Genomic DNA, 13,931 nt, shown 5'->3' on the forward strand with positions numbered 1-13,931 from the left:
ACAATAGACAAAATATGACTAAAATTATCACCTGAAAAACACACCTTATGACAAATATCAACAAAGTGCCTCCTGCCTGCACCCATAAAATAATCTTAAAATTCACAACATGACATCTAAAATAAAATGTTTCAAATACCTAGGATAATGGATAACAAGCAGCAGAAAAGAATTACAGCCTTAGATAATAAAGTAGCCCAACATAAAAAGGAATGGGCAGTCCACATGACGAAAAACATATAGGCCCTATAGAAAAAAAAATCTTTGTTCTGGAACACAAATTAAGACACTATCAAGCAGTTTTAGGAGCTGCAATACTGTATGCAGCAGAACACTTCAACTAACAAGCTTTTGTGACCTTGAAAACCTGGAAAAAGTTGAATGAATGATTCTAAGGAAAATATTGGGCCTCCGAAGTAATAGTAATGTTAATACAAATTACGATCAAACAGAGAGGTCTATTTGAAAATGGAAAATCTAACTGATGCAATAAAGAAAAAGACTACACTTTTATGGACATACATATCGAATGCATAATAACAGACAAACCACACAGATCTTCAACTTATTAAACAGCTACAAATTCAGATCTGCATGGTTCACTAAATTTACAACGGCATGGAAAGCACTGAAATGTGAATGGACATAACAGATAACAATACATTTTTTGAGAAGAAACACAACAGGCAAGATTTCCGAAAAGAGACAGAACTGCAAAAAGGAAGAAAGTGGAACCAGGAAGAAGAGGAGCAATATTCTAGAAGGATGAAGTAAGTCTAGGAGCAAATAAAATTATACACAAAGACGTAAAAAACCAAAGTTGATTTATCGTACACTATAAAACATTTATTTGAATGACAATAAGTACATACATGCGGACGCGCGACAACTAACACGTCTGCTAGGCTCACTATAATTGGCTGACGAGATCACGTGATCTGTTTTGTGATTGGCAACAAATCCAGCAGTCGCCATCTGTTCCGACATAAAACTTGTCGTATTTGTGGATATCGTGTTAATACTTGCGTAGCCCAAAAACATGTAGTTTCAATGATACAGCTATTAAAGATATCGCCAAAACGCTTCGTTTGCAGCACCGATTTGTGGTACTACAGTCACCTAAAGTCCGATAACGGCATATAATAATATTATTTAGTTTGTAACGCTCACTTTTTCAGTTTTTTTAGGGTCTTTCCGATTTACATGTGTGGTGTGTGTCACTGTAACAGCGTTCTTGTGTTTATTGGAGGAGGTATTTATGCATTTTAAGTCTCTGCAAACATTTGTTTTAATTTCATTCGTTTGTTTCCTACTTACATTTGAACTGAATTGCTCTGCAACCTTTAGTTGTTGACGGTCGGTTAACTGATTGGGATAACCACTTGCAATATGCTGCGAACTGTTATCAGTTTGTTGTTGTCGTCGCCTTGTGAGCTCTGACGCACAACACTCAGTTTGTTTACTGTTTACACATCGGTTATGCAAGTTCGTGTCGTCGTTTTGCTCACGAATTTCCATTTGTATAGTAGTCTCATTTTCTAAGTGTTCTACGCTATTGTTAGTGGTTTCTTTAGTTGGGTTTTCAAAACATTTTGACGTTTGTAATAAATATTCCGCTAATCGTGCATTTGAAGTAAGAACTGTATCTAATTTTGTATTTATTACTGAATTACTGTTTGATAGTTCATTTGTCATCTTGATAAGGCTTTGTACGAGCTCAAATAAATTGACACAATTGTTTACGCAGTTTTCAAAATTTTTTGGTCCATGCGTTTCTTTTCCGCCGAAAAGTTCGATACCTAACCTCTTTTCACAGGCTTCACAATGAAACTTAATTTGCTCGCTTGTACTCGTTACAGCACGAGCTTCACTGCTGCTGATACCGACACAGTCATTGTGGAAGAATTTTCTACACCACAATCCACACACTAAAATTATATCCGTGCTTTTAACTTCTTTTTTGCATATTACACATGACATATTCTCGTCACTTGCCGCCATCTTGGCTTTTAACAAAATAATGTGTTCGAGGTCAATAGTGTACATACTAATGTCTCACCATCACCAGAATAATTACGATTAATCGATTGACTGTAATGTATTGCGCACGCTTAATGCGCGATTTTAGTTTTACAGACACGCTGTGAGGTGGCGTTGTATTCAAGTTTGGCTTATAATTTGTGAAGAAGTAGTGACATGTCGAAGGAAATAACTTGAAGTTATCGGAACATTCACGCTAGAAATTGTTATCTTAAACGTGAAGGCAAGTTTATATTTTTATTTGTAACATAAGTCCAGGAAGTGGCAATCTAACTTTTGACAGACCCTCCAAGGCACTGGTTCACTCCTTCCGCTCAACCCAGAACCAGGAGGTCATGATCAGTCGTGGAGACAATGCTGCAAATTACTATGAGGTGACAGAAATCGTGAGGTACCTTATAATATTGTGTCAGGCCTCCTTTCGCCCAGTATAGTGCAGCAACTCGATGTGGCATGGGCTGTACAAGTCCGCTGCAGGAATACTGTTCCATGCCGACCCTATTCCTGCCCAGAAATGCAAAAGTGTTGCCGATGCAGGATTTTGTGCATGAACTGCCATTTGGATATGCCCTATCAGTGTTCAATGGGATTCATATCGGGCAATCTGTGTGGCCAAATCATTCACTGGAATTGGCCAGAATGTTCTTCAAACTAACTGTGAACAGTTGTGGCCCAATGATACGGCATAAAGTCATCCATAAAACCTCCATAGTTGTTTGGAAAGAAATGGTCTCAAAGTATCCAAACAAAATAATTTCCAGTCAATGTTAATTCAGATGGACCAAAGGACTGTATCCATTCCATGTAAACACAGTCCACACCACTATGGAGCCACCACCAGCATGCACAGTGTCTTGTTGACAAGTTCATGGGATCTGTACCACACTTGAATGCTACCATCAGCTCTTACCAACAGAAATCAGGACTCATTTGATCAGGCCATGGTTTTCCAGTCATATAGGGTCCAGCCAATGTCATGAGCCCGCTCTGTTGGTGATGTGCCGTTAGCACAGACACTCGCATTGTTCATCTGCTGCTATAGCTCATCAACACCGAATTTCGCCATACGGTCCTAATAGATGTATTTGTCATATGTCCCACATTGATTTCTGCGTTTATTTCACACAGTTTTGCTTGAATATTAGCATTGACAATTCTAAGCAAATGCTGCTGCTCTCAGGCGTTAAGTGAAGTCAGTCAACCACTGCGTTGTCCACAGTGAGAGGTAATGACTGAAATTTGGTGTTTGTGGCACACTCTTGACACTGTTGATCTTGGAATATTAAATTCCCTAACAATTTCTAAATTGGAATGTCCCATGTCACTGATTACCTCTCTGCATTCAGTCTGTTAATTCCCTTTGTGCAACCATTATCAGGTGATAAACCTTTTCACTCAAATCACCTGAGTACAAATAACAGCTCTGCCAATACAATGATCCATTCTTTTGTATGCATTGCTACCATCATCAGTATGTTACTTGAATATCGCTATGCATGAGTTTTGTCACCTCAGCATAAGAGCTTTGTTGTAACTCAGGATTGGTGGTCTTCTCAACTTCCATCTTCTAGTCACTGGAGTGGTCCAAGTATGACCTTGGAACCGAGTGCAGATCACTTGATCCGACATGCATGGCAGTCTGCAGTTGTTTGCAACCCTTCATGGCTGTTGGAATTGCTTCTTCAGCATGTTGAATGGAGTTAAGCTTTCGGACTGTTTGCTACAGGTGTTCCTTCCCATCCATTGTTGCCATTTCCCTAAGGGGAACCATTATTCACTGTACATTTGAAGTGCTGAAGATTAATAGACCCATACCCTTTTGTATTTGCCTCCTCTTGCCACAGGACACAGCAGGTTCCCCAACAAGTGAAGTGAGTGTCACTGGTTAAGTTTGTTTCAGTGAAAGACAGCACTTTTTGGTTAGTGGTGTAACACAGTGAGTTCTTTTGAATTGGAGATACACAGTGATACTTTGTTTCTGAAATAATTTATTGCCCAGCAGATTCACATTAATTTCAAAATGGTGTTACCAGCCTTGGCCATCACCGTGCATGTTAAGATCATAAAGTAGATGATGCTGTTCACTGCAAAAACCACATTGTTTTTTGGTTATGTTTGATCTATACAGGACACCTACCGTATTTACTCGAATCTAAGCCGCACCTGAAAAATGAGACTCGAAATCAAGGGGGAAAAAAATTCCCAAATATAAGCCGCATCTGAAATCCGAGAATTGAAATTCAAGAGGAGAGAAAAGTTTTAGGTCGTACCTCCAAATTGAAACATAGTTGGTCCATTGTAATATGAGACACAATATGGGTCAAATGAATGATGATACAGCTACAGTAGTTTGGTTCGAGTCATAAGCTTAGCAGTTAAGCTTTACCAGGTAGCCATTGCTATGTGTCAGGGTACCCTTCGTTTTTCACGTGCTTCGTCTGGTTTGAATTGATTGCTTATTTTTCTTTGATCTGATAAGTGCCGCTCTCTTTGTTATAGATGGCGCAGTGGTTAGCACACTGGGCTCGCATTCGGGAGGACGACGGTTCAATCCCGTCTCCGGCCATCCTGATTTAGGTTTTCCGTGATTTCCCTAAATCGCTTCAGGCAAATGCCGGGATGGTTTCTTTGAAAGGGCACGGCCGATTTCCTTCCCCATCCTTCCCTCACCCGAGCTTGCGCTCCATCTCTAATGACCTCGTTGTCAACGGGACGTTAAACACTAATCTCCTCCTCCTCCTTTGTTAGAGAGAGAGAGAGAGGTTGCTATTTTTTTGTTACTAACACTGCTGCTTTCTTTGACAATGATCAACAAGAACCAAATAATAGACTGCGTATGATAGAAGATGATCTGAACGAGAGTTTAGCGAAAAGTTCTATCCGTTTGAAAATCTTTACAAACACCTCTTTAGTACATAACATTCTGCAAAGAAATTAGTCATATTAGATTTCAAAATCTAGTCAAACGCCGTGCTTCATTTCTGACCGTATCACTATCAGGCATAAGAATAATACAAATATAAACATGAAATGATATGTATATTCTTCCGCGTTTGCTGTTGTCTCACTCTAGTTTCGTAGTTTATTAGGCAGATAGGATTTAAACGAGATAGCAGCAAACACGAAAGAGTACATGGCAAAGTGTTCATATTCATATTATTCTTATGGTGAAGAGAATACTGCATGTGATTCACAATTCATAAATGTTCCTATTAGCAACCATCTCTTCTCACAAACAGATTTATTATGCTAATCGGAAATACAGAAGCATCCAATTCCACCCGTCTGCTTTGACCCATGATGTCACAAATATGGTGGAAACGACCATACACTAAGACTCCAATATGGCACCTATGATGACGTCATCACGTAAACATGACCACAAACACGAAAATACATTGAAAACCCAACACACACACATTTCACAATAAACCTAATGAAACCAACGGGACAAGTGTGGGAAATTGGGGGGTTTTGGGTGGGGACAAAGTAAATATAAACAAATTTAGACACACACCACCGTACCAAACCACACAAAATGACCGAAAAAACCGACAACACAAAACTCCCCAAATACCACTAAACCAATATCCTCTGGAATCGACACTTCCCTTGACCTATATAGCTCAACAACAACTCCCGATCCCACAAATTGGAATTGAACACTTCCCTTGACCTATATAGCTCAACAACAACTCCCCATACCGAAAAACCCACAACCACACATTGGAATCGAACACTTCCCTTGACCTGTTATTCTTATGAAATCTCCAGATACAGCCGTCCCTGGTCCGAGATGCCGGAACGTTAAGTAAGCCTCATTTCTTCACGACATACTGAACATTTCACGACTTCATCCAGAAATCTGAATAGCTGAAGAAATTTTATTAGAGACAACCTACTGTCCTCCATCATCGCCGACAACTGAAAACTGTTGACCTTGTCAGTCATATCCATACCTACCAAAGACATAAAAAAAGCAATTTACCAAAACTCACTGGGAGACGAGTCTTTGGTATTGACAGCTCGGTAGTGTCTTTCCGTTGCCTAGCGACCGCAGGCAGGCAGCCAATGACGGCCTGACTTTGAGCGGGTAGCAAGGGCCACGTTGCCATTCTGAAACCCGGTCGCGCGCGCATACGAAACTTACCAGTGCCTCACATGCAGGCGGTGCGGTTGTTCGTCGTTTGTCTGAAGTTGAATTCACAGTTTATTTCGTTTTTGTTGTTTTTAGTGTTTCTTTGTTTATGTTTCGTTGTAAACAATGTCTAGTGCGGCAGGTAGTACCCCCAACACAAGAAGTGAAACGGAGGAAGAAAAGTGTGCTACACACTCAGGCCCGTGAATTCGTGTGCTCTGTGAGGAATTACTTTGAGAAAAAAAAAGGACAAAGGTGGGCCCTTAATTCCTGTTGTTCAGGTTGTGAAGAGAACTGCAGCAGCATTGAAAATAAGTAAGAACACTGTTGTAAAGATAGGGAAAGAACAGTATAGTGTAGATTGTGATGAGAGTGGCACAACAAAGCTGCACACACCAGGAAAGAAGCGACCGAGAAATAAGCAGGTGACAGCTTTGGACGATTTTCAGAAAGACGCTATTCGTCCTCATATATACAGCTATTATAAGAGAAGGGAACATCCCACTCTATCTAAATTACTTGTGTCGCTTGAGAGAGACGATCTTTTTAAAGGGAGCAAATTTTCATTGCGTGCAGTGTTGAAAGACATAGGCTTCAGCTATTCACTGTTTAACGGACGCAAAATATTAATGGAAAGGACAGATGTTGTTGCATGGCAGTGCAGATTTCTGCACAGGATCATGGGTGTGGAATTCAAAAGTATAGTGTGGTTAGATGAAACTTGGGTCAATGCCAGCCATTCTTTACGTAGAGGCTGGAATGATGGAACACCCGAGGGGACAATGGCAGTGCCTGTTGGCAAAGGAGGGCGTATTATTGTCTTACATGCAGGAACATTGAAAGGTTTTGTGCCAAACTGCATGAAAATGTTTCGGTAAAAAAAGACGGGAGATTACCATGAAGAAATGAACAATGTAGTATTTCAAGAATGGTTCGAGACATCGCTTATGACGAATCTGACAAGTCCATCAAATATTGTCATGGACAATGCGCCTTATCATTCCATTGTTCACGATAAGGCACCAACCTCGGCAACAAAAAAAGACGATATCATTCAGTGGTTGAAACAGCGAAAAGTAGATTTGAAAGAAGATTTAAGGAAGGCGGAACTGCTCGAAATTGTGGCACAAAAGAAACCCCAATTTCCAACATATGTAATTGATGAGATTGCTAAAAGGCACGGGCATGAAATCGTTCGGCTTCCTCCATACCACTGACACTTCAATGCAATTGAAGGAGTGTGGGCGCAGATAAAAAATTACATTGCTGCAAACAATTAAAAATTCATGAACTCTGAAGTGGAAACTCTCCTTCCAGCAGCTATCAATAAAGTGACAAGCAAGACGTGGGCTAAAATTGTAAACAGCACTGCAAGTGCCATCAGAGAGGCGGCCGAAACCAAAGGGGTTGTGGAAGAATGCATCGAAAATTTAATTATACATCTGGGAGAGAGCAGTGATAGTTCGAGTAGTGCTGAGGAAGACAATGTCAAATCAGATTCTGACAGTGATGTGAGTGGTGTTTTTCCATAACAACGTATTCAGGAATGTAAGGAGGGAGTTTGCTATTGATCTACAACCAGATCATCATATTGTGAGTACTTTCTTCAGATTATAACTCTTAATACACTGACCAATTATTCTGTAGCTTGTAGTAGAACAAATTAATAATGCTAATACTTAACAATGGAAACCAAAACTGCTAATATTCAACAACTTGCGAAAATAGTTTTCATTTCAGTTGTGAAGTTTAACAAATAACTTTATTATGTTTCAGCATCTTAGATACTTGTACTAAATAGCTCTTATCAGTTTTCGAGTTAATATATTTCAAGCATCAATTTTAAATAAATTCACGCATACCAATACAACTTGTATTTTGTCTCGCTTTTATTTCTGCTGCAGACACGGCGCCGCGTGCTGTGAGCCACGTTCGGCAACAGCGCCGTCTGCCCGCCGGAACTGTCAGTACCAATCACTCGTCTCTCAGACTATACAATAACGTCAAAATAACAAAACTAAGATCGTTAACTCACTGAAAAATATTCCGCTGAAAGCACAGTCCTCATACCACACACGTGCAATGCTATAACGCAAAAGAACCTCATAATCCACGTAACACACTACCCATAAACACACCACCCCAGAGAGAACCACCAACCGCAACAATACGCCACCTATAAACACGCCACACATGCAAACTAAACCAAAACATCACCTAACACACCATCAGAGAGCACTATCAATCACATCAAATCTACACCTACAAACACTACACTCTCACAAACGAAAGTCCGCGCCGTTGTGACAGTCCACACAACAACAGCCTTACGTCATGGGTCAAAGCCGATGGGTGGGATTGGACTCTTCGGTCGACCCTGGTAATCTTCTTGGGCTATTTATTTTACAATTTTGCTCTTTTGAGTTTTTTGTCTGTTTTTCTTTGGTAAATATAAGCCCAAACTGGCTCTTGTTACATGATTACATACATGACTATTAGCAAAATACTTCCTAATGCTTTCCCTGATATGCACAACAGGTTGGCAGATGTACAACTTGGTACAGTAAGGCTATCCAGCTTTTTAAATAGTTGTTAACAATAGACACAACTAATTATTCATACGGTTCTTTTCTGCAGTTTAGCTGGCTGGTCTGAGGCGCCTTCTCACGGTTCACGTAGCTGCCCCACGTCGGAGGTTCGAGTCCTCCCTCAGGCATGAGTGTGTGTGTGTGTTGTCCTTAGCTTAAGTTAGATTAAGTAGTGTGTAAGCTTAGGGATTGATGACCTCAGCAGTTTGGTCCCATAAGACCTTACCACAAAGTTACAAAGTCCCTTTTCTGCAGTTTGAAAACTATGTCCCTGTTTTGTGCCTTTGACCTCCAGAACAGAATACCATAGCTGAGAATTCAATGTACGCAGAAATAGTTTGTCACTACAATTAAGTCGGCTGTTACTAACTGTTGGCAGACCCCTATGAGCATAACATGTTGATGATATTCTTTTTGCCAGTATATTTTTATGTTCATTCTGTTAATTGATAATCAGTATTCATCCCTAAATACTTTATGCTTCTTGTATTCTCTATATTCAGTAACGAACATAGCACTAGGACTTTCATTTGGTAGCCCCCACTCCTAGGTAAAAAGAAAGGAAAAAAAGAAAGACTATAAATTGTGGAGGGCACCAAATTATGTAGAGTATACCATTAGCTGCACTTTGTAGAAGGCAAAAACTGGTGTGTAGTTGTCATGACATCACTTAAGCATGTATATGGACATTGTAGCTCACACAAGAGTAACCCTGTTCACTCCTTTACAGTGTCTCCTGCAGTGGGAGATGCCTGATGGCCACTATAGTGTGCAGGACCCATTAAGCATCGATAAAGAGGTGAGTGCATCTTTACCTTTGTGGTGTTCCTATGTTGCTGTGGATAACTACATTGTGTTGCATAGAATAGTAATTTATTTATTCTTTATATAAAAATGCAAGATTTGCGTGGAATTCTGAACATATGTTCCAAATCATATCATATAACTTCCTGAAAACAGTTACAAGAACACAATGTGTCCCAATTACTTATGAATAATAAAGTGCAAATAAAGATAGTGAACTCTTCTGAAAGGTATTATTTAGTACTATGAAAACACTTGTTAGTAAGAAACTCCCTCAGAGCAACTTCTCTTGTGGCCCTTTGGAAACTTGACAAACAATTTAATCCCTGTGTCATAGGGACTGGTTTCCACAACTTTTGTATGATACTGTGCTGGTGATAAATACAATATTTCGTAGTGTTATAAATATCTACATATTGTTCTACTTGTTTTTTACAATTAGTTGTTTTATTTTGGAAGTATACACGGTTTCCCATGATAAATGTTCAGTATTCAGGGATGTGATAAGAACGGTCATTCAAAGTAAAAAAGTCTAGAAAACATCACCTCTAAAATGCATCCCTTAAGAATGATCATCATTCCTTCACCTTTGTTACTGTCAATTAGTTAGTTTCATATTCCATGGTTCATTTGCAGTATATATGATAATACTATAGAACAAGTCATTTTACATTCACATCACAATTTAATTTGTAAATATGGCTACAGTCTGATCATACGTAATCTATTATTATTGTTGTTATTATTGTTAAATGTACATATGTGAGTTAATTATTCCTACCTCCCCACCTTTCACAATTATAATAATACACTGAAGAGCCAAACAAACTGGTACACTTATCTAATATCGTGTAGGGCCCCTGCAAGCACACAGAAGTGTCAGAGCATGATGTGGTGTGGACTCTATTATGTCTGAAGTAGTGCTGGAGGGAGCTGACACCATGAATCATGCAGGATTGTCCATAAATCCATAAGAGTTCGAGGGGAGAAAATCTCTCTGAACAGCATGTTGCAAGGCACCCCGGATATGCTCGATAACATTCATATCTGGATAGTTTGGTGGCCAATGGAAGTGTTTAAACTCCGAAGAATGTTCCTGAAGCCACTCTGTAACAATTCAGGATGTGTAAGGTGTTGCATTGTGTTGCGGGAATTGCCCAAGTCTGTCAGAAAGCACAATGGATATGAATGGATGCAGGTGATCAGACAGCATGCTTACGAACATGTCACCTGTCAACAGTCATATCTAGATGTATCAGGGATACCATATCACTCCAACTGCATATGCCCCACATTATTACAGAGCCCCCACCAGCTTATAGTCCCCTGCTGACATGCAGGGTCCATGGATTCATGAGTTTTTCTCTAAACCAGTACATGTCCATCCGCTCGATACAATTTTAAATGAGACTCGCTCAGTCAGGCAACATGTTTCCAGTCATCAACAGTCCAATGTCGGTATTGATGGGCCCTGCCAACGTGTGAAACTTCGTGTCATGCAGTCATCAAGGGTATATGAGTGGGCCTTCAACTCAAAAAGCCCATATTAATGATGTTTTGTTGAATAGTTCACTCACTGACACTTGTTGATGGCCCAGCATTGAAATCTGCAGCAATTTGTGGAAGGGTTGCACTTCTGTTACGTTTAACAATTCTCTTCAGTCGTCGTTGGCCATGTTCTTGCAGGATCTTTTTCCGGCCGCGGTGATGTCGGAGATGTAAAGTTTTACTGTATTCCTGATATTCACAGTACACTTATGAAATGTTCATATACGAAAATCCCCACTTCATCGCTACTTTGGAAGTGCTGTGTTTCATCGCTCGTGTGCCGACTATAACACCACATTCAAACTCACTTAACTCCTGATAACTTGCCTTTGTAGCAACAGTAACCGATATAACAACTGTGCTAGACACTTGTTGATTTATACACAGTATTTACTCGAATCTAAGCCACACCTGAAAAATGAGACTCGAAATCAAGGGGGGAAAATTTTCTCGAATCTAAGCCGCACCTGAAATTTGAGACTCAAAATACAAGGGGAGAGAAAAGTTTTAGGCCGCACATCCAAATCGAAACAAAGTTGATCCATTGTAATATGAGACACAATATAGGTCGAATGAACGACGATACAGCTACGGTAGTTTGGTTCGAGTCATAAGCTTAGCAGTTAAGCTTTACCAGGTAGCCATTGCTATGTGTCAGGGTACCTTTCCTTTTTCACATGCTTCGCCTGGTATGAATCAATTGCTTATTTTTCTTTGATCTGGTAAGTGTTGTTCTCTTGGTATAGGTGTTTATGTCACTCTGAGCTGAAAATGCATTACTGTACTGTGTCATGCATCGTTTGTCACATTCTGATAATGAGTGTTTACGGCCTGTCGCCACTCGTGGCATGGCTTACTTTTCTGTGGGCTACTGCCGCTTTTTCTATTAAGAGAGAGAGAGAGAGTGAGAGAGAGAGAGAGAGAGAGAGAGAGAGAGAGAGAGAGAGAGAGAGAGAGAGAGAGAGAGAGAGAGAGAGGAATCGTCTCATTAGCGGACAATGGCCAGACAAAAACTTTTCTCCGTTTGGAAATCTTTGTAGACACCTCTTTAGTATGTTACATTCTGCACAGAAATTAGAGTCTTCTTAGATTTAAAAATCTAGTCAAACGCCGTGCTTCATTTCTGACTGTATCACTATTAGGCATAAGAATAATACGAATATAAACATGACATGATTACGTACATTCTTCCGCGTTTGCTGTTGTCTCACTCTAGTTTCGTAGTTTATTAGGCAGACAGGATTTAAACGAGATAGCAGCAATAGCAGCTTATAGTTATTGCTGCCACCACTTGTTGCCGCTAGCCTAGCAGCTGCCAATGAGAGACAGGGAGGCATGACGAGTGATTTGTTTGGATATGATTCTCCAAGATTGTTGATGCAGCGGCCGATGACGGCAGTCATGAATTGTGACTGATTGTGTGAATGTGTGTGTGTGCTCTTATTTTCTGACAAAGGGCCTGGCTGATAGCTGAAAATTTAGTTATGAAAGTGTGATTGTCTTTTCTACATGCCTATATGCAGCTCAGCAATAATCTTCACAGTGAGTTGCTACCTAACCTCGTTAGTACTGATTCTGGGAGTATTTGCACAAGTTATCTGTTACATGGCTTGATCACTGCAGTCTCCTTTCATCAACACAGTTTCTGTGACACGTGAATAGCTGGCCACATGAGTGGACCCCAAAATGGGCCAAAACCGCAGGCAATTTCTGCGGGTATCTCTAACAGATTGGGCATGCTGATCAGAAGTCAGTTGTTTCCCACTAACGTGCAAGTACTGCCCTTTGGATCGGGTCTCACTGATCTACCCACAGGCCAGGCTGAGTCTGTTTGTGTGTGGCATAATGCAGCGGATTTTTGTGGTTTATCCATGAACCTAGGACTGCAGTGCTCCTCGGCAGGCAAGAGGCCACGGGCGATGGATTTCAGTAATTGCGACTGTCTCACCGCAAGCACGTTGTACAGTGCATCATTTTTGAGACATTTTATTTATTCTAGTACATTTTGGCATTTTGAAAGTAGTTACTATATTAGAAAATATGGACAATAAGAAGAAAAAAACTGTGACAGTCTCTGGCAGTTTGTACGCCATGTACTCATAGATTTCTCAAAAGATAAATCACACAATCACCTGCAAAGTAAAAAGCATAACACAATGGGTAATAATCAAAACTAATGAACATAGTAGAACCAACATTTTATCGGCGTCCTCTTATAGTGTTTATTTACACAACTTTTCCCCCCCTTACACACTTCTTTCAAGGAATTGCGTATTTTTGCCACAAAATGTGTTGTGTTTTATTGAAATAAAATAACAACAGTAGCCTTAATCAAACACATATACCATTTGGCTTGCTTTCTCCATCTAAAACCTGTTCATCATAATAGATGCTGATGTTAGTACTTGAGATTTTTGCTCACATAGGGCACAAATACAGAAGTAATTTCATTTTTCTTTTCTTCTTCTTCCTCTTCTTCTTCTTTTCAACTTATGTCTTTACTTAACCTTGAATTCTCAAAACTGGTCAGGGAGAATTGCTAAAACTTGTTTGGAAATCAGGGAAATATAAGGTAACTTCACTTGGGGAAACTTGGGCAACCGTGATATTGCTGGAAGTCATTGTACATTCACATCACACCTTAATTTGTAAACATGGCCACATGCTGATTATTATTATTATTATTATTATTAAATATTCATATGTGAGTTAATTATTCCTACTCACCACCTTTCACACATTGAAGTATAAACTTGCCTACAGAATAGAGGGAGTTCTCAAGGAGAAACTTTTTCAGTTTGTTTTTCAATTTT

The 13,931-nt window shown here is 39.8% G+C and overlaps 1 protein-coding gene and 1 long non-coding RNA gene across 16 annotated transcripts in view; one reads left to right on the forward strand and one right to left on the reverse strand.

The window, feature by feature from the left end:
- LOC126291665 (zinc finger protein 22-like) overlaps positions 1 to 2,262 on the reverse strand; it is a 108,410-nt gene extending 106,148 nt beyond the window's left edge. For 2 of the 5 annotated variants that reach the window (XM_049985244.1, XM_049985245.1), the window contains exon 1: positions 1,318 to 2,262. In XM_049985244.1, coding sequence (XP_049841201.1) covers positions 1,318 to 2,046 — 729 coding nt within the window. In that variant the 5' untranslated portion in view covers positions 2,047 to 2,262. Of the gene's footprint in view, positions 1 to 872; positions 949 to 1,317 lie in introns of those variants that run through there. The other 3 variants (XM_049985248.1, XM_049985246.1, XM_049985247.1) reach the window with 2 other exon arrangements.
- Positions 957 to 13,931, forward strand: part of LOC126291666 (uncharacterized) — a 32,513-nt gene continuing 19,538 nt past the window's right edge. The window contains exons 1-4 of one of the 11 annotated variants that reach the window (XR_007551838.1): positions 2,270 to 7,771; positions 8,083 to 8,558; positions 8,816 to 8,899; positions 9,497 to 9,565. This is a non-coding gene — a long non-coding RNA (uncharacterized LOC126291666). The other 10 variants (XR_007551845.1, XR_007551836.1, XR_007551837.1 and 7 more) reach the window with 10 other exon arrangements.

Source organism: Schistocerca gregaria, chromosome 9 (assembly GCF_023897955.1).
Source record: "Schistocerca gregaria isolate iqSchGreg1 chromosome 9, iqSchGreg1.2, whole genome shotgun sequence".
Taxonomy (NCBI): Eukaryota; Metazoa; Arthropoda; class Insecta; order Orthoptera; family Acrididae; genus Schistocerca; species Schistocerca gregaria.